At 40.9% G+C, this 19372-nt stretch overlaps 1 protein-coding gene across 2 annotated transcripts in view; it reads right to left on the bottom strand.

The window, feature by feature from the left end:
- Window positions 1–7802: 7802 nt before the first annotated feature.
- The window catches only part of LOC131462324 (endothelin-converting enzyme-like 1), a 67307-nt gene continuing 55737 nt past the window's right edge, over window positions 7803–19372 (bottom strand). Inside the window, exons 11-18 of one of the 2 annotated variants that reach the window (XM_058633411.1) lie at window positions 18673–18731; window positions 16818–16869; window positions 14600–14667; window positions 14044–14192; window positions 12197–12262; window positions 10498–10593; window positions 10039–10115; window positions 7803–8981 (exon numbers count right to left, since the gene is read on the bottom strand). In XM_058633411.1, coding sequence (XP_058489394.1) covers window positions 8882–8981; window positions 10039–10115; window positions 10498–10593; window positions 12197–12262; window positions 14044–14192; window positions 14600–14667; window positions 16818–16869; window positions 18673–18731 — 667 coding nt within the window. In that variant the 3' untranslated portion in view covers window positions 7803–8881. The remainder of the gene's footprint in view (window positions 8982–10038; window positions 10116–10497; window positions 10594–12196; window positions 12263–14043; window positions 14193–14599; window positions 14668–16817; window positions 16870–18672; window positions 18732–19372) is intronic. The other variant, XM_058633412.1, reaches the window with a different exon arrangement.

Below are 19372 nucleotides of genomic sequence, written 5' to 3'. Positions count from 1 at the left end.
GGTCTATTACAAAGGGGGAAGAGAGCAGATTAAAATATATGAAAAGACAAACAAAACACAAAAAGAAGCACTTCCCATATGTTTTTGCCCACTACTGGCACAATTTTCTGGGCAAAGGAATAAACAAAAGGGCCACTGATGCTCTGCATAAAAACAGTCAAAGGTTTTAAAACACTTTGTTTGACACACATTGAAATAGATAATAAACCAATTTATTGAAATTACTTGACATTAAAATACCTGGTAAGCTGATTTACTTTCCTTACTGACTACCAGCCATCTTCAACCCTGCAGGAATACAGGTTTGAAATGTATAAAAATAATAAACATCACACCATTACCCAAACACATAAAACACTACACAGATTTAAAGAAAAAAAAAAACCCATTAGTAGCTCTATATAAACAATGACTGCACACACTGCATAGCGGTTTTTAACCTTTACATCCACAGACTAATAGTATGAAAAATGTAGCTTCAGATGATTCACTAACTCCTTCAGTAATGACACACAGTGACTTGGCTAATAATAACAGATTTGATATATGGCTTCCTCTTTGTACAATACAGATTCAGGTTGCATTTCCTAATGCAGTGGTGGACTGTGTCAGATGACAGTGATTTTCCAGAGTACTGAGCTCATGGTCATCCATATGTCCGTCACAACAGCATGACAGTTTTTCGTACAATACAATCGGTGACTCTTGATCCACGCTTGTTTAGCAAAGACTAAACCTTTGGTGGATGCTCCTTTTATACCCAATTTTTTATACTCTCACGTGCGTCCAGGTAACCTGCTCATAGTAGTTAGCATGGCGATTTATTCTTAGCAGTTAGCCTGGTCCCTACGTGTTTTATTAGAAGGATACCCAATGTATCCAACCTCAGTTTATAGTACAGAAGAGTATAGAACAGTACAGAACAGTATAGAACAGTACATAACAGTACAGAACAGTACATAACAGTACAGAACAGTATAGAACAGTAAATAACAGTACAGAACAGTATAGAACAGTACAGAACAGTACAGAACAGTATAGAACAGTATAGAACAGTACAGAACAGTACAGAACAGTATAGAACAGTATAAAACAGTACAGAACAGTATAGAACAGTACAGAACAGTATAGAACAGTATAGAACAGTATACAACAGTACAGAACAGTACATAACAGTACAGTACAGAACAGTATAGAACAGTACAGAACAGTATAGAACAGTACAGAACAGAACAGAACAGTACATAACAGTACAGAACAGTATAGAACAGTACAGAACAGTACAGAACAGTATAGAACAGTATAAAACAGTACAGAACAGTATAGAACAGTACAGAACAGTACAGAACAGTATAGAACAGTATAAAACAGTACAGAACAGTATAGAACAGTACAGAACAGCATAGAACAGTACAGAACAGTATAGAACAGTACAGAACAGTATAGAACAGTACAGAACAGCACAGAACAGTATAGAACAGTATAGAACAGTATAGAACAGTACAAAACAGCATAGAACAGTACAGAACAGTATAGAACAGTATAGAACAGTACAGAACCGTATAGAACAGTATAGAACAGTATAGAACAGTACAAAACAGCATAGAACAGTACAGAACAGTATAGAACAGTATAGAACATTACAGAACAGTATAGACAGTATAAAACAGTACAGAACAGTATAAAACAGTATAGAACAGTACAGAACGGTACAGAACAATATAGAACATTACAGAACAGTATAGACAGTATAAAACAGTACAGAACAGTATAAAACAGTATAGAACAGTACAGAACGGTACAGAACAGTATAGAACATTACAGAACAGCATAGAACAGTACAGAACAGTATAGAACAGTATAGAACAGTACAGAACAGAACAGTATAGAACAGTATAAAACAGTACAGAACAGTATAAAACAGTATAGAACAGTACAGAACGGTACAGAACAGTATAGAACATTACAGAACAGTATAGAACTGTATAAAAATGGTTACTTTGCTCAAATAATCTCTGTAAGTATTTATATTGGGTTACTTATACATTGAGTCGTCCACAGTTCAGCCACACCTTTCTGTATGATCTTATTAAAAGCTACTGTGTTGTTTTGTTTACGTATGTGTCAGGTGTTTAATCTCTTCATAAGTTTCCATTATAAGCTGTTTTCTGCTTGATGACACACATCTCCTCCATTTCTGCATCAGTAAATCGGTCTTCTTCAAAGGGACGCGAACGCGCACTTACCAGGATAAATTACACCTGACTTGAGCCAGGTCTAATTTAAGCCTTCTTGCAACAGACTAAGCCAGGATGAACTTAGTAGCATAAGTCAAGACTCGCTTTTTCAGAAATCCTGGATATCTTAATTCTACTTTCGTGCAACAGGCCCCAGTTGTATTTGTGTGATTGTTGTGTTTTCAATTGCTGACATCGAGACATCAATGTCAAAGACAGCTCCTATATTGTTGTAAAATACCCCTTTTTGCTGTAATGAACCTGTTCTAACTTGACAATGGATAGCATTTACAATTTTGTACCGTAATGTTTTAGCTTCTTAATTCTATATCTTCATATGTCAAAAGGATGACTATGTGATAACAATACCTCACCACATAGGTGACATATGTGGCAATATCACTCTATAGCAACATACAGTATATTTGACATATTAAATGTCCATATGAGTTATAGTCTATAGAAATAATTGATTGCTTATGTTCAGACTCCATCTTCAGTGGACTCACCTCATGAGCCTTTAACTGACAACGCTCCATCCTCTGATGACACGTGGAACATCTCACCTGCAAACACACACTCTGTGAACTGTGAACATCTTCTCCTTCTTGTTCTTCACACTGATCATATGGTTTTATGGTATGTGGGAATCACTAATGTTTCCTGTATTCTGAAGACTTCATCATGTGATTGGGAACTTTGAACAGTGGAGGGCAGCATTGCACCTCTCAGTGTGCAGCCTGCTGGGAATCTTCAGAAGAGTCTTTTTGAATGACGATCTTTCATACTATACTTGTAATGGCACACATTTATTTCATCACTGGAACTACCAGTGGATCAGTGGTCGTTTTTCAAATGGATGGTCTAGGTTCGAGGGTGTGATTCCCAGCTGATGATGTTGACGTGTGCGTTACGAATCTGTGAATGAACGGCAAAACTGCCGTGTAAAGCAGGCACCACTGCTGTGAAAGATTACATTTTGTTGGTGACAGTGAACGTAAGTAACAAAAAGTGAATGTCATTGCAAGGCTAATAGGATCAGGATTTGTGTGACATGATGTAATTCTGCAATTCAGATTGATTTTCTTTTCTTCTTATTAGATGAGGGCATATTGTGGGGGAAGAAACTGTTATAAACAACTTCAACTGAAAAAGAATGCACATCCAAACTGACCCAGACGCAGCACATGTAACTAACAGTGCTTTCATTCATGCATTCACACTCTATTCAACATATTTGAGCAGCCTGCAGATTGAATCCCAACCTTCCAGTTAGAAGACCACCCGCCCTGCCTCTGATCCACAGCCATGCTGTTTATTTCACATTAATAACAGAACATCTGCCTCCAGATTTTTAATATAAACTCACACTGAGATGAAACAGCAGCCATACATTAGATCATAATCAGCTGGATCTCTCTCTCTTTTTCCATCTTTATTCACAGTCTCATAAAAGATGAGCTCATGTCCATGGGGAGGAGAAACTATTAACATTTGAAAACAGTACGATCAGACAGATATATTGGTTTACACTGTCTCAGACTGATGCTTGATTAAAAATCACATTCAGTGCCTGCCATGATCCATCTCTCAGAGGATAAGATTTTACTTTTACATTATTGAACTGTCTCACTGGACTCACTGGACACTCCTGCTAAGTGTTAGCGGCTTCAGTGGCTCAGTATAATAACAACAGAATTTATGCTCCATATTATTTTACTTTGACACTAAAGAAATGGCACTTAACTTGGAGAGTTCGGGGCTTTTCTTTTTATGTTGCACTGTCTATTGACTTAAAACATACAAAGTCTGACTTTCATCTGATAACATAAAATGTTTTTTTCTCCGAAAATCAACACCAGGGTTGGTTGCTCCTTCTTTGCCTGTATGTTGCTGATTGGTTTGTTATACCCACATCTTACAAACTCTGGGTAATTCCCTCAGACAAAGTCTGCCTCGACTTATTGAAATTGGCCATAAAGTGCTCAAAATGTCTGCCAGAGCGCCCTCATGCTTGATTTCACTGTGGGACGGCCCTAAGCCCTCAGTGAATGACAGTAAATGAGCTTCAGAGTCTGAGAAAACATGGCTGGCAGCAAAGGGAAAAACTCAATTTAGCCACTTAACAAAATGCTCACCGAATAAACACGTATGCCCGTTTAAGTGTGTGGTCGCTTGATAAAATGCTTAACAACTTTATATTTTTATCGTTTTTATCTTTATTATGTTAGATAGTCTTTTTCCAACAGCTCCTGTGTCCTTGTGAGATAAAAACAATGATTTTCTCTATGGACTTTGATGCAGGAGATAAATCTGTTTACAAAACTCCAAACTTAGACTTTTATATGTTTGATACAGACCAAGAAACCATATCAAGTGTGCATTCCTGTGGTTGTATGCAACACACAGTTCAGCATCAGGCCTAAGTTATGTAACCACAGGCAGGGATCAGCATAACAGGACTAACCTGACAGTGTCATGGAGCTGAAGCCATTTTTAAAGCCAGTTAATTGAACATGAGTAGCAGCTTGTTGGTCAAAACACACACATGCACACACACGCACAGACACACACACACACAGCCCTGAGGTTGGATCACAGTCAGTAAGGGATTAGGTTTGTCCCAATATGAAATCATCAATTATGTAATGTATTACATAAAATGACCATCATGTGTCATCCTAGATTAAGGAAACATATTAAAGTGTATCTGTAATGACAATGGAGCAGCCAGTATACATTCACATAATACATTGTAATTTGGGGCCATAGACTGTGTTAAAGTTCATTCTAGCTCAGAGATATGGAATAATATCAGACCTAGGTCAGCCCGTGGCCAAGTGGAAAGGAACTTGGCTTATAACTGGGGGGGTCACCAGTTCAAATCCCCACCAGGTCAAAAGGGCTGAGGTAGCCTTGAGCACTCAGTGTGGCAGCCCACTGCTCCTTATTCTAGGATGGGTCAAATGCAGAGAAACAATTTAATTAATGACACATATAAGTCATTCTTTAATGGTGTGTTATGGTGGTAATTTATTTAATTCTATTTAATTCCTAATGGATCATGATTGGTCATTTCTCATGTGACAACAGTTCCCATGATCCCATGCTGCCTCCCTATGTCAAACTAGGTCTTTAATTACTGATTTAATGAGGCCCCAAGCAACAAAGATTACTTACTGTGCTTTTGGTGAATAGACAGTGAAAAACCTAAAAAAAAGGTCACAAACTTGCCAAACTAAGCAACATGTTTTCATATGGTGAAGGTAGCGCAGTTTAGTGGTCATGTTCATATTTGGATCATTTCAAGCCCCCAAAGCTTCTCCCACTGAAGCACTTGATGTCAACGTCTGGGAGGGTTCAAGGCTTTAGTTTTGAGGGGGGAACTGGAATAAACATCTGCATCTCCTCTGGACTGTTTCCAGCCTTGACCCCTAACCCCTAAACGATAGTCAGACAATAAACACAATAAAGTTAAAGGTTACACAAGCTGGAAGTGAGATTCATTCATCTGATGTTTTCTCTTTAAAAAAAGAAAGAAAAGAAGAAGACTCATCTGTCCACAGAGTGAACTGTGGTGGTAAAGATGTATTTGATTTATGATCTGTAGCATACAGGACTGAAAACACAGTGATACTGATAATGAGCTGTACATACAGTATATGAGTGACGTATAGCACACACACACACCTGAGCACAGTGATCCTTTGTATTTATTCAAACATTACACAGTGACAGAAGAGATAGCAGCAGCTGTGTGTGTGTGTGTGTATCCTCCATGTATATATCGCTCAGCTGTTTTAATGTTTGTAAGAGAGGAGACATGCACTCTCATCCAAACAAACTGTACAATCTGATATACTTCTTCACTATACAAAGATTCTTAATCTTTTCATACCAACAGATTCTTTATACAAAAGTATCTCTTTTAATAACACTGTGTACAAATGTATGATTCTCCATCTACGGTAGTTGCACTTCTTTTTTATGTAGACAGTTCTGTGAATGAGCTGTGAATGCATGGACTTCACGCTGTCCCCCCCCCCCCCCCCCCTCATGTCTTTAGAGCATGCAGATTTGGAAACACGAGATGTGAATGATCCAATAACAGCAGAGGTTCTTCCATTACGAACATAAGTCGTCTCTCACATCACTTTGTCCCTCCCCGTGAGGACAGAACTGTCCTCCCATCTTCATAAATATACCCGCTCCTTTGTGACTGCACTGTAAACTCGGGTTGAATGTAGATAGAGACGCACAGAATCCCCTGTTTGTCGCTGCACTTTGCTGCAAATCCTGAGAAAAACGTCCACCTTCTGCTTCCTCTTCACCAAAAAGTTGTTCAATCTTGTACAAACACTAGGAACAAGAGGCAAGTGAAGGCGAATGACACCACGGCCGTGACACTGCGCCACAAGAGGGCAGCATTGCAAAACAAATCATAAACTCCAGGACCAAACTGAAACGACAAGGTTGGCGCAGGGATTTTAAGTTTGTCCTCAAAAACAGAAGGATTATGAGTTTCACACATAATGATACAAATGCTTAACTATAAAACCAGGGATGATTAGAAAATAAATGCATAATAGAAAAATATATATAATTAAATAACATTTATGTACATTATAGGTGAGCATGTGAAACCAAAGTTGAGTTAAGCTTGATTTGAACTCTGTCGCTTCACACTTTCAACGACTGTCACTCGACAAAACTTTGAAATGATGTGAAAAATGTGACATTTTACATTTACTGAGGAAAACAGGAGCGCGAGAAACGAGAGCTTCAGTCGATACAATCCAGAGAGAAACAGAGAGAAGGTGTTTTGGTCCCACATTTGAAGATGAAATGTTTGTGCCAGAACTATATATATATATATATGTATAGCTAACATATCTAAAGCCTAACATCACTGTTTACAAAAACTCAAATGTCTATCAGTAGGTTACAGGTAAACAAAGAATGCACAAGAAGTGACGTTAAAGTATTGCACCATGCAGCTTCTGACCTTCTTGTTTCACTTCACTGAAATCCTTCAGTTCCAGAGTGATGGTGAAGAACACTGTGCACTGACGTGAAAAAGAGACTATATGGAAAACATCTTTCTACAGCGACACATTCTGTGTGAGGCGGAGAACATTCATGAATGAAGTGACTTCATAGCATGGTTTGAATTACAGGGGAGCGAAAGGGGGAGCTCGGGAGCACGGGAAAGTTCCTCTGAAAGTCTACTCTGAGACACCGAGGCAGAGCTCAGTCCAGACACCTGAACGATCACAAGTTACAGACTTGATTTTCTGTGCAATGAGGTCCTTGAAATAAATAACGTAATCATAGTTATAAATCACCTACATTTGCATGTAACGTTCCCTCTTGAGTGAGTTATTTGAATGGTTAAGGTGTCCGCTTGCTTGTCGTCATAACCATAGTAGCAAAGATATCAGGATACTACCGCGGGAGCTTGGCCCCCCATGGGCCCCTGGTAGGTTTGTCACTTTTTGTACAAAATTAAAATTTATTTCAAACATGGGATTAAAAGTAGAGATATTTGCAGGGCGTGTGTACCGTATCAAATGAAAGCGTCAGCTGCAGCATGCAGCAGCGAGGACGACATGCAAGCCTACTGTACACCAGGGAGACAGCTGCAGATCTATGGTTCTCATTAACACCTGTGTACAAAAACACAGGCGTTCTCCTCTGTGGGTAATGTCAATAAAAGAGAGCCACACTCGATCCTTGTGTGTCTATAAAGTAACATTAGAAATCAAGCTGACAAATAATGAAACTATAGTAATAATAATAATGGGGTTCACATGAATTATGGGTTCAAACTTCATTTCTGGAAAAAGAGAGCGTTAGGGCCCTGGCTTGGTAGACCAGTTCAGTAATCCAGCCTTGTTTGTCGTGGTTGTAAAGACACTGTGAGTGATGTGTGACGCGTCTAGATGATAACGATGATAACGCTACACTACAGTGACATGTTCAGTCGTGGTGCCACCTGAAAATAGGGCTCTCCCAAATGTCAAGGTGTCGTTAAAACAGTGTTTCATAGTTCAAAGTTCAGAGTTTGAAAAATGGACTAGTTCATGTTTCCTGTTCGTAATCATTTTCAATAATTAACTTTCAAATTTGACATAGCTGCTGCTGCTGATGTCCACTCTTGATTTTTCCGACTTCTTCTTTTAAATAAAGTGTTAAAATGCTCAGACTAACTGGCTTGAGTGTTAGAGGTGATATCTGTACCTCGAACACCGAGCCATGCTGCACCATGTCACAAAAAGTTCATGCACAACACTGAAAACCTACATGGATACTACGACTTCTAATCACAGTGCGCGACAAAATATGTTAGTGTTTTAGTATCGAGACGAAGAAAATCCTGCAGGTGCACGACTTCACAGGACGTGAGTGACATGAGTTCATGTAAAAGTGTTGAAACACAGAGTCAAAATCAGGCTTAAGCTTGAAAACACGTTTTTGTCATGATCAAAAGATACTTGTGATGCAAAACACGGGCTTCGTGAGCTTTGTAGCATCCTTTTGGCACTGATGAATGTGTGATGAATGACACGTTGTGTCTGTGTGTGTGTGTGTGTGTGTATGTGAAGACTAAGGTCGTCCCAAGGTCAACAGGACAGGCAGAGAGGTCACCAGACAGAGCATTTGTCTGCAGGATTCATCGGGGAACCCTTTGGACAGTGGAACACACGCGCAAACTCATCAAACTGGGAGACACTGCCGATCACTCTGCAGGGGGAAAAACACACAATATGAATATTTATACTCGTTTATCTACAATATACTTGATCATCTATGTGATAATGCCTGTTTTTTAGGTGCATTAAGACTTATTGTAAAAGGTGCATCAATTCTGTTGTAGTGCACTGAAAAAACGAATCATTTCATGGCTAAGCAGTAGATGCTCATCCTTCAGACACTGTCAGAGCATTTACACAAACGATATTCACTCTTTAAACTCCTCTCTCAATATTCTGCAGCAGTTCGCTGTGGGTGACTGGACTTGCTTGAGCCCACAGCTGATAACTAACGACTGAAGAAGATCACGTCCATGTCCACGACTGAGAACCTTCACCGACATACTGTCTCAACACAACATCAGGACAGTGTTTACCGTTTGTACCCTCACATTTAACAGCTGTGGAGTCGTTGTGATGATTAAAAATCTCGTTGCAGGGAGATTGGAGGCTGAAAACCAGCAAGACCAGGGCCGCTGACCTGGAGTCCTCAGAATCAGGAAGACTCGCGAAGTCTCGGGTCTTGCACGAAAGCAGAGAACCCAGAGAAAGTCTACGCACACACATGCTTTAGAACATGCAGACTCCATTCAGAAAGGACCTCATTCCAACCAACTTGGGTCTTTTTGTTGCAAGGCAACAGTTTGAGCCACTATTCCACCGTGTGTTCCAACATTATTACATCATTATTATTATTATCATCATCATTAATGCAATCAATCCACAGTGTCCATGCATTCCGTCCTGTGAGGGACAGATCACAGATCAGTCACTAATGCTGTTTAAATGTGTCCACAGCTCCAGTTTGAGTCTACACTACCTGTGTGCACCAACTGCGCTTGTAGTGGGTAACCATGGAAACTTGCCAGTACCCACACATATACAACTCAGTACTTATACAATACAAGAAAATACAAATGAGGCCGATTTCCTGGTGCAAGTGGATTGGAATATGAGACCGAGTATAAAAAAGCATGAATGAACGTAGTATTATGAAGTTAATTACCCGGTCTTAACACAGATGTTAGATGTTAGTGTCTTTATTATACCTGTAGTGCTCTGGTGCATGTTTGTCAGTCAGCAGCTGCAAGTAAATAGACTGAGATCTCCTCTTCATACACCAGTTCTGAAATGACAGCATGAATCCAGCAGTGACATCATTAGGTTCCTCAACATGTCTGTCTGTCGTGCTGTGCAGTGGTTGAACAAGTGCCTCGGAGCTGAAAACGATGCTTTCCTCTCATTTGCAATTTTGAAATGAACTTAAATACATTAATGAACTTCAGTGAAACCATTGGATTTCAATAATGAGCAGTGACAGTTATGCAGAGCTGTGGTGCTCTGTGTGGTGCGTGGAGTCACTTCTGATCTCTCCAGCGGTGAATGCATCCGTCACTCCTACCTGCTCCATGTGATCGGAGCCTCCAGCTGAGATGAGGCACTGAAATGACTTCACATACAAATGTAATGTGAGACAGTGTGAATTAGTCGGGCTTTGGCTTCCGTACCTGTGCGAAGGCGATGAAGAGCAGCTGCTCATGAGTGTATTTAAGGCCAGGCAGCGGCCGCTCTGGACCATGTTCCCTCACCCACTTCTGGTACGCCTGTACACACAGAACGAGAGATACTTACAGGGCTTCAGGTTCAGTGATGTTCCCCACACACATGGATGATCTTTAGTCACTACTACTGCAATATCTTAATAATATGTTCACGACAGGTTCTTTCAACTGTAAACCACTCATTCTCCTGCCCTAAAGTCCATAAAGGAGGAACATCTGTGTTTTCAGCTCATGAGGACACAGGAACTTCTGGTCTACTGCTGCATCTTCTGCAGGTTTTTATCACTTTTTGTTCATCTGAACAAAAGAATTCAAACACAGAAAGTCACAAAAAAAACCAACACATTTTAGTGCACTGGTGGAGGCAGCAGTGTGTCATAATGATATCCTCTGAGGCTAAGGTTCTCAAACTGTGGTACACAAGCTTCCTCTGGTGGTACTTGGAGGACAATCAGAAATACTATTCTACTGTATATCCCAGGGTATGTGATCAAAGTGGAGCGTAGAAAATGAAACAAATAACGAAAATATACACATTTATTGAATAATAATAATTAGAGTCATCTTATCTCTGGCTCCCTCTTAATCTAAATTCACTATACCAGTGTGTGAAATATATGTGAGGAAGAGGAGGATGACGAGAGAGCAAATGATCTTATTGGGAATAAATCTGCCTCCTCTGAAAAGTGTGTCGCTGACTTTGCTCGACCTATTTACGCCACTGTAGTAATGTTGGTGATAATGGTGTTACTTTGAGAGCTCCATATTTTCTCAGGTGGTACTTGGTATAAAAACTTCTCAGGACCTTTGAGCTTTCCACAAAGCAACATAAATTCCACTGTTTGTACTCTACGCAGGTGACCTTATGAAGATGGACGACATGGAGCAATACCACCAGGAACTGTGGGGGCAGTAGAGAGGCAGTAGTGCAATCAGGTAGGAAAACAACGAAGAAGAGACTATATGGGCATTTAACAATGACAGAAAGTTTCTGTGAACAGTGCTGGTGGACACGGTAAATGGTCAGTATTTACATTGCACTTTCCTCATCTTGGTGACCAATCAAAGCTCTCCATTGGTCGCCATGTTCGCCGATACCTGCAACTTGGCACTCGACACTGTCCTCTAGAGGAAGCGTTGTGTAACGTTCAACACAAAAGACGTACAAAGGTATGTGGGATCGTGACAGAGATAACATTTGGGACAGATGAAGTATATATACTGTATGTGGCTTAATGGCAGGATAACACAGTCCAGTAAGTGTCAACAGTGTCGGTGCCTCATCAATAATACGCTGAAAAAAACCTTTAAACTTATGTGTCGTTGTCATTATCCCTGGAAATAATGAACTAGGATTAAAAGTCACTTGTTATACTTACTGCAGCCAATTTAACTGACTGGCATGAGCATTTTGATGCTTGACGTTTTTTCAAAATTCACTTAATTAATTCCCTTTGTACTATTGTTTCCACTGCTCTCCTCAATATAGACCACTGACACAGTCAATATGGAATTTAATTATGTCCAGACACACGCACAAACACAAACACACCAACTGATGCAAGCGCAGAATGTTAATTGTAAATAACACGGAGGATTTTTGAAACGGACAGTGTATGTAAACGTTGATGGAACCATTACTTACAAAGTATGACAGCTTGAGTCCTCCCATGTCTGCGATGTTTTCCCCCAGTGTCAGACGACCGTTCACCTAGGAGAGACGGAGAGAAAACATTTGAAACACTGAAGGGTCTGAATAGCTCTATGCTTGTGCTTTTGCACTGGTGTTTAGCTACTCTATTCTATATCATCTCTACAAGTTATTAAAGGGTTACATATCTTTGTAAGTGTCATCATACTGTGCCATATGGAGACTGTCTCTGAAAATATGGCTGCCAGCGGAGATACAGGTAAAACATATCAAATCTTCTGCAGTGAACTCCGCCAAATGCCTGATTTTGAACAAATTTCAAAAAAGGGGGCTGAGACTTGAGTGAGGGAGATGCAGAGCAGTGAGGGGGCGTGGTCTGGTAGTGAACTCTGACACCGAGTTGCAGCTGTCTAATGCCGCGTTTGGTGTAAAGTCACTAGTCACTCGTTTGTGTGTGTGTGTCACTGCAGCCGTGCAGTGATGACTGCGCCCATGTTAAGTTGTTACTTATTTTGCAGTGGAGATGCAACCTATTCACGATGGTCACGATGTCAGTTTATCAATCACAGCGGCACGGATTCTTGCTCGGGGGACCACGACCAACCATGACCTATGAACTCGCACAGTGTTGGTAGATCACGGTCGGGGGAGGCAGTGAGAATCCGATCGGTCGACATCCAGGACCACGTCGTTGCAGGCGATGTCAAAAAACGATTCTAACATCGTAGACTTCTCGTAGACTTCTCGTCGGGGTGTCACGGAGCATCCCAGACGCCGGATCTCTGTTACACTACATGTCTGTTCTTTATTCCCAAAGTTAATAATTGGGTCTGACACTGGAAATGTGTCGGTCATCAATGAATTCCCATAATGCCAAGCATGGGACTATTTCACTGCGTTATTTCCCTGTGCTCATTGTCAGCATATGAAACTCCCACATGACTGGAGGTCAAGTGTACTTCAGTTATTTAGCACTTGTTGAGCTTGTCAGTCTTGGGAGATGCAGATTAAAAACAGAATGTAATTGTAACATGAACACAATTCACAATGGAGCTATGAATTAATGTCACTTGTTACAGGGTTCCTCATGTGAGATGTTATAACATCTGTTTCACGAGTCGAACTCATGAATAATGATGAGACCATTTAGGATTTTATCACATATTCCAAAATAAAACCAAAAACCTTGCAATAAGTTGTTCCATAAGCAACATAATTGGGAATGAAGGAGCAAAATGTTGATATTTCATGTGGAACGACTTGAATCTGCTCTCATTCATAAACATAGTGCTGCGAGGCTGAGATTCAGCACCTGATGATTTATAATTGTCTTAGGTCTGCCTCACACGAGAGGATGGTAAGAGTTCAGTCCTGATCTGGTGAAAATTGGGAGTGGGTTTTTAGGCTGATTTGAACAGATTATCTGGCTTGACAATTCTGTCCACTCTTTAAATCTCTTTTATGAAAACACTCATACAAACGTACTTATGGGAAGTGTCAATAAACCCTCTTAAATGTGACAAAAAAGACCGGTAAATACATGTTTACAATTATCTCAATAATATCATTCTGTTTATTTTGGGCAGGCTAAACATGATGTGACATGTTCACTCTAATGTATAAACTGATCTTTGTTGATACGCACCTTTAAATAAACACATTTAATTATACAGCTGTTGTCTTCCAGAGCAGGATTGATCTCTATGGGCAAGTGAAGGACTTGAGACCTGGTTTGAGGCCCCCGGGTGAGGGTTAAAGTTCAGGTAAGGGGCCAGGGAATGCATTATTTCTCTGACGTGAAATAAAAAGAAGTTTGTGTGAGTGTGTGTGTGCAAACCAACCCTCTGATTATAAACAGAGAAGTTGTCGTAAAGCTTGACGATGCACTCCGCTTTCTTCTGAAACTTCCTGTAGGACTCCTCTGTCCACCACTGTTTGAGGTTGCCATGGTGATCGTACTGGCCCCCTATGGACATGAACCATTGCATCACTAAGATGAGGGGCAAAAGGGCAGGGATGTTAGCATGGAGACAACACAACCTGCAACTTTGTCTTCACAGTCCAAAGAGCTGCCCGGCAGGTCATATATGACACTTTTTCTACTTAAATGACTATATTGAGTATAAATGACTTGGATGTTGGTATTTAGATTTTGACTCAATAGCACAAATAAACTGGTCATTGTCTTTGGTTGTTAAAGGGCAGCACTTTTGACTGGAGAGGAAAGTTAGAGATTGTGGCTCAAAACAGACTGCTGGCATCCGACAAACAACAGGAAATGACACAAATCACCAGGGAAAACTGCACTTTCTATTCAATGACACAATGAGGGGGATGACATTTTGTATGTAGAAGTTAATGATGGATAACGGCTGAGAATGAAGTTGTGATTCTTACCCCAGTCGTCATATCCATGGGTTAACTCGTGGCCAATGATGGCTCCAATTCCACCGTAGTTGAGAGACCTGGCAGCAGGAAAGAAACACACGGAACAGACAAAAACACAAAAACAAAACTGGGTTCATACGAACAGGTGCACAACATCTTATCTCTAATACGTTCACCTTTTGTTCTTCACTGTTAGACAGCCTTTTGAGTTTATAACCGCATGCATACTTACACACTGCAATTTAATATGCACCTGTTATTTATTCCATTCTTCCTTTCTCATGTTATAATTACACAAGATTAATGTAAAGTTTCATGTTGACATGGCCTGTGTCTCGCCCTCACCTTTCCCTTCTGATGTTGTCACATGTTCGTGTTTCACATTCATTCCTGTGGCTCATTCTTCACAATGCAGACCATATACAACTACACCAGTTACACTCACTTATCATGAAGGTTGAGTAGTAAAACTACTTGGCAGTACTTCCTCTTTAGTACACAGGATTAGCTCCGTATATCCACTAAGAACCCGAAACAATATGCCTTTAAAGTGACTTGAGTTATCTAATGACATTACTTTGACTTCCTTCCCTCTGTTTGGTTGATGCACGCTCATTGCTGATTCTGCTCAGCAAAGCCAGATGAAATATCATCCGTGTAGTTCAGATTGGTACGGAGTCAGGAGGAACCTCAATGTTCCCCGTGTTCTCCGTCTTTGCTCTCCTCGCTCGGCGTCTCCCTGACCACAGGCCGATTCAAAGTGCCGCCTCTGTCGCTCATGCAGATACAGAGAACGACGAGAGGGCTGGCTCGGGGCTGTTCACATGGCTTCGTCTGAAAATGACTTTCTGACAGCAAGTCGATACACCGCCTCACACTGGGCCCCCGACTCTCTCGCTGAGCTAACTGGCTGATTGAAGCTTCATTAAAGTCGACGTGATAGTGGAGGTGTGAGTGTGAGAGGGAGCCGGAGACGGAGACTTTATGGGAGGTTAAAGCCACTGCAGTGATAACTTAAAAGGCCACACACACACACACACACACTACACACACACACTACACAAAACCGAAATTAGTATTGATTAACATGCACGGCAGTGGAAACTGGAAGTCGTGGTGATCACGCACTAATGAAGGCACAGACGTTTACAAGCAGCTCATATTTGTGAGGAGCATGTGTACACGTTTGTGTGTATTTGTTGCTATGACGATATCGTCTGAAAAGAATTCCGTGCGACGCAGAAGCAGCAGGTTTGCTCCTCTTTGCTCCTCAGTGAATAAACTAGGTGAACAAAAGGTTGTGTTGTTTACCTGCACACTCACTTTCACAGACTATCTTCCAAACCAGAGGGGGTTGAAACGTACTTACTCTTAAAGTTTTTCCTGCTGGTGTTTTCAACTCTGACATATGAAAAATATCATATTTTGTTGTCTTCTGATTTTATAGTTTTACTTTTTTTATCTTGAAATTAGATCTAAATGCATGTACTGTATATATATACATATATATATATATATATATACAGTATATATGTATATACTGTATATAAACACACATACATATATGTTGAATGTTATGCTTCATTAACTTCTGACCAGTGATCCGGCTCAAATTTAGTTCTAAAAATGTGAATTCAGTTTGTTATTTGCCAAATAATTAACAACACAATGTTAAGTTTTAAATTGAGTTTTTTTTGTTTTTTGAAAGATCTCTAAAATAATGATGTTTTCTTGTTTTTATTATTAGACAGGTGGTCTAATACTGTACATGTGTTAAGAACTGTATATATCTGACCCTGCGTCTCGTACCTTTTATGAATTTGAACACATTTCATCAATTCCAAATAAATCTATGCTGGGGACACACACGTGTCTTCATTTGCAGGGACTTTAAGGTCTGGAGTGTCTTGGTCCAGCATCTCTGGACAAACAGGGAAGCCATTTCTTTCATGCCTCATCAAATAAATCAGTGCAGTTTGTTTTTAGACGGACGCCCTCTCAGTGACACCTGTTTCATTAACGGGACCTTGTTCACTAATTGAGCTCTTGGTGGGTAGTTAAATTGGTTTAATCAGGTGTGTTTGGACTTAAGGGAGGCAGCAGCTTGCCAGAGTAATGAAGCCTGTAATGACCTTTGTTGTTGTTGTTGTGGCTGTGGAGAAGCTGTTTCCTCCCTGTAGACAGCAACAGGGAGAAAAAGGGCAGGGATGGGAGGAGGGCTACTTACTGTGGGAACTCAGGGTTGTAGAGTGTGGGCTGAAGGATGCCAGCAGGAAAGACTGGAAAAGAGATGAAGAATCAGCATGAGAGGAGTGGAAATGTTCAGCAACTCCCACAGCTTATACAAATACAACACACTCTGGTTTCAGTATGAACAGGAAAAGTTCTTTTCTTGTTTTATATTAAAGTCAGTACACACGATGATTGAATCTCCTGCACAGAGAGAAAACAAATGAGAGTTTGGAGAAAATGGAAAACTGTTGCCAGATCAAACCACTCCCACTCAAACCTGAATGAGACTTTTTGGACTGCAGAGCTACAGAGGACATTAAACCTGACATTATACAACCGCAAATCTTGGGGAAACGTGGCCTATAGAGCCCTAGAAGCCATCAGGTAACAATCTCAGGCAGGAAACGATGCTGTACACCTCTAAAGATGTATACACTAGACAACACATACTGTAAATCGGGCAATATGTCAAAACAGACAGAGAAAGACAAACAGGAGAAGACTTTACCGGATCCCCGAGGATTCAGAGAGACGGAGCAACAGAAACAAACATATTTTGTGGTTAACTTTTGTGGTTAGCTATACTTTTTACATTATATTATAAGGATCAGATATATTCAGTCAATCTCTGTGGATCTGTCATGTGACGTCTGGACCTCTATGACAGGGAGACTTTGACCAATCACTGAGCAGTCCAGAAAGAGAGGGAGGGCTCCTCCTATTGGCTGTTCTGCTACGTAACTGCGGGTAAACGTCCCTTTAGTGGAAAAGCTGCTATTTCAGCTTTGGCAACAAGTGATTATGCAGCAAAGCAACATGAAAAACAAGGAGCAAAGTGTGTTGTGTCGTGTTGTAAAACAAAGCAATAAAACGTGTTAATAGGGTCAGAATGTTTTAGAGACGAGAGATTGTCTCTGTGATGTCAGTATTTAACCTGGGGATGAAACTCAACAACTATTTTTCAAGTGATCCTGCCTTCGACAGCCTTAAGTGCATATGTTACCTTGATTTAAGAACACAGAATAAATACACTTGGGAGACAAAAGAGGTGAGAACTGACATGGCTGGGTTAAGTGAGAGAAATACAAATGACCCAAGGGGCAATGATGACTGTGTTTGTCTGACTCCTCTTGTCCTCTAGCATCAGCTCGCGAGCACACCATTGATTTTTCTGTGAGAGATTTAATCCAGCAGGCAGGCAGACACAGACAGCGAGGGGAAGCCTGGGAGAAGATGAGGAGAGGAGGGAGGGGAGGAGGAGGAGGAGGAGGAGGAGGAGGGTTGACATCGCAAGGCTAGATTTGTAAAAAGTCAGGAAAGTGTCACTGCTTGTTTTTCCTCCAGGGGGGTATTAAGTATGTGAGGTGGAGATGGAAGGAGAAAGTGAGTGATGACAGGGAATATAATACGAGGGAGTGGACGCTCTGCTCTCTAAGCGGCTGTCATGTTTGCTCTGTGGAAAACAGGTGGTAACATGGTGTAATTGTGTGTAACTAATGTGAGATTCATGTCATGGTGCACAATGGGAATAGGGAAGGAGAGTGTGTGTTTGTATTTGGTTACCTCTTCTCTGGTATAAACAATGACCTTGTCAGGTACAGAAGTCCTCATAGAGACCAAAACCTGGTCCTAATGAGGCAGAACCTCATTGATAGGGAACTGGTTATACGTTTAGGGCTACGACTTGAGTTGTGGTCAGGATAAAGTTGGGGTTTCGGCAACGCTTTGTTTCGGCTGCAATGGTAGTCCTTAAAAGGATAGCAACGTGAACCTGTGTGTGTGTGTGTTTGTGTGTGTGTGTGGATGAAGACAGACAAATACCAGTGTGTACAATGAAGACGAGCACTGACCCATTTGGTTCTTGTTAGGGAGGTAGTAGGCATTGAGGGCCTGAGGGGGTATAAGCCACCTGAGGAGAAAAACAGTGTCAAACAAAGATAGTATACACACAAACAAAGTACAAACACACACACACACACACACCAATCTACCGACTGAAAACACATTCAGACCCTGAACAGAATCCCAAACAGCTGCGTCTATCTCTTTCTCTCTCTGAACTCCTTGGTGAGAAGCACTGAGTGTGTGTGTGTGTGGTCCCGCAGTCACACATATGAAACCATGGACAGTTCCTTTATGCTAATCCACTTAAAGCCAGACTAATCGATTGGCACAAAATCCCCCAAATGGCCAAGTGTGAGTGTGCGACATGCCCTTGTTCCCGTGGAGAAAGAGTGATGGCTCTGTGTGGACTGCACATCCAGAGATGGATTCTTCACTTATTTCCCAGCCGTGAGACGGAGTGAATGATGAACGTTCACTTTTGGGTGATATAGGAGGAGGATGCCATTTAACTCTCCGGGTCACTGAGATTGTGCCGTAATGATACAGTTGTTTTGAACACCGTGGAATACTAATCTGTAATGTGTTGTCATAGCAGAGAGGCACTCAGTCCAGGAGTACAGGCCTCTGATTTCTAAAGTAAATCTAATGGATTTTCTTCAGCCGTTCATGTCGATATGTATGTGTTAATGTGTTCATTTAGAGTGG

The sequence above is a fragment of the Solea solea genome, chromosome 7 (assembly GCF_958295425.1).
Source record: "Solea solea chromosome 7, fSolSol10.1, whole genome shotgun sequence".
Lineage (NCBI taxonomy): Eukaryota > Metazoa > Chordata > Actinopteri > Pleuronectiformes > Soleidae > Solea > Solea solea.
The sequence above is the reverse complement of the archived record's forward strand: the minus strand, read 5'-3'. Positions and strand labels throughout refer to the sequence as shown.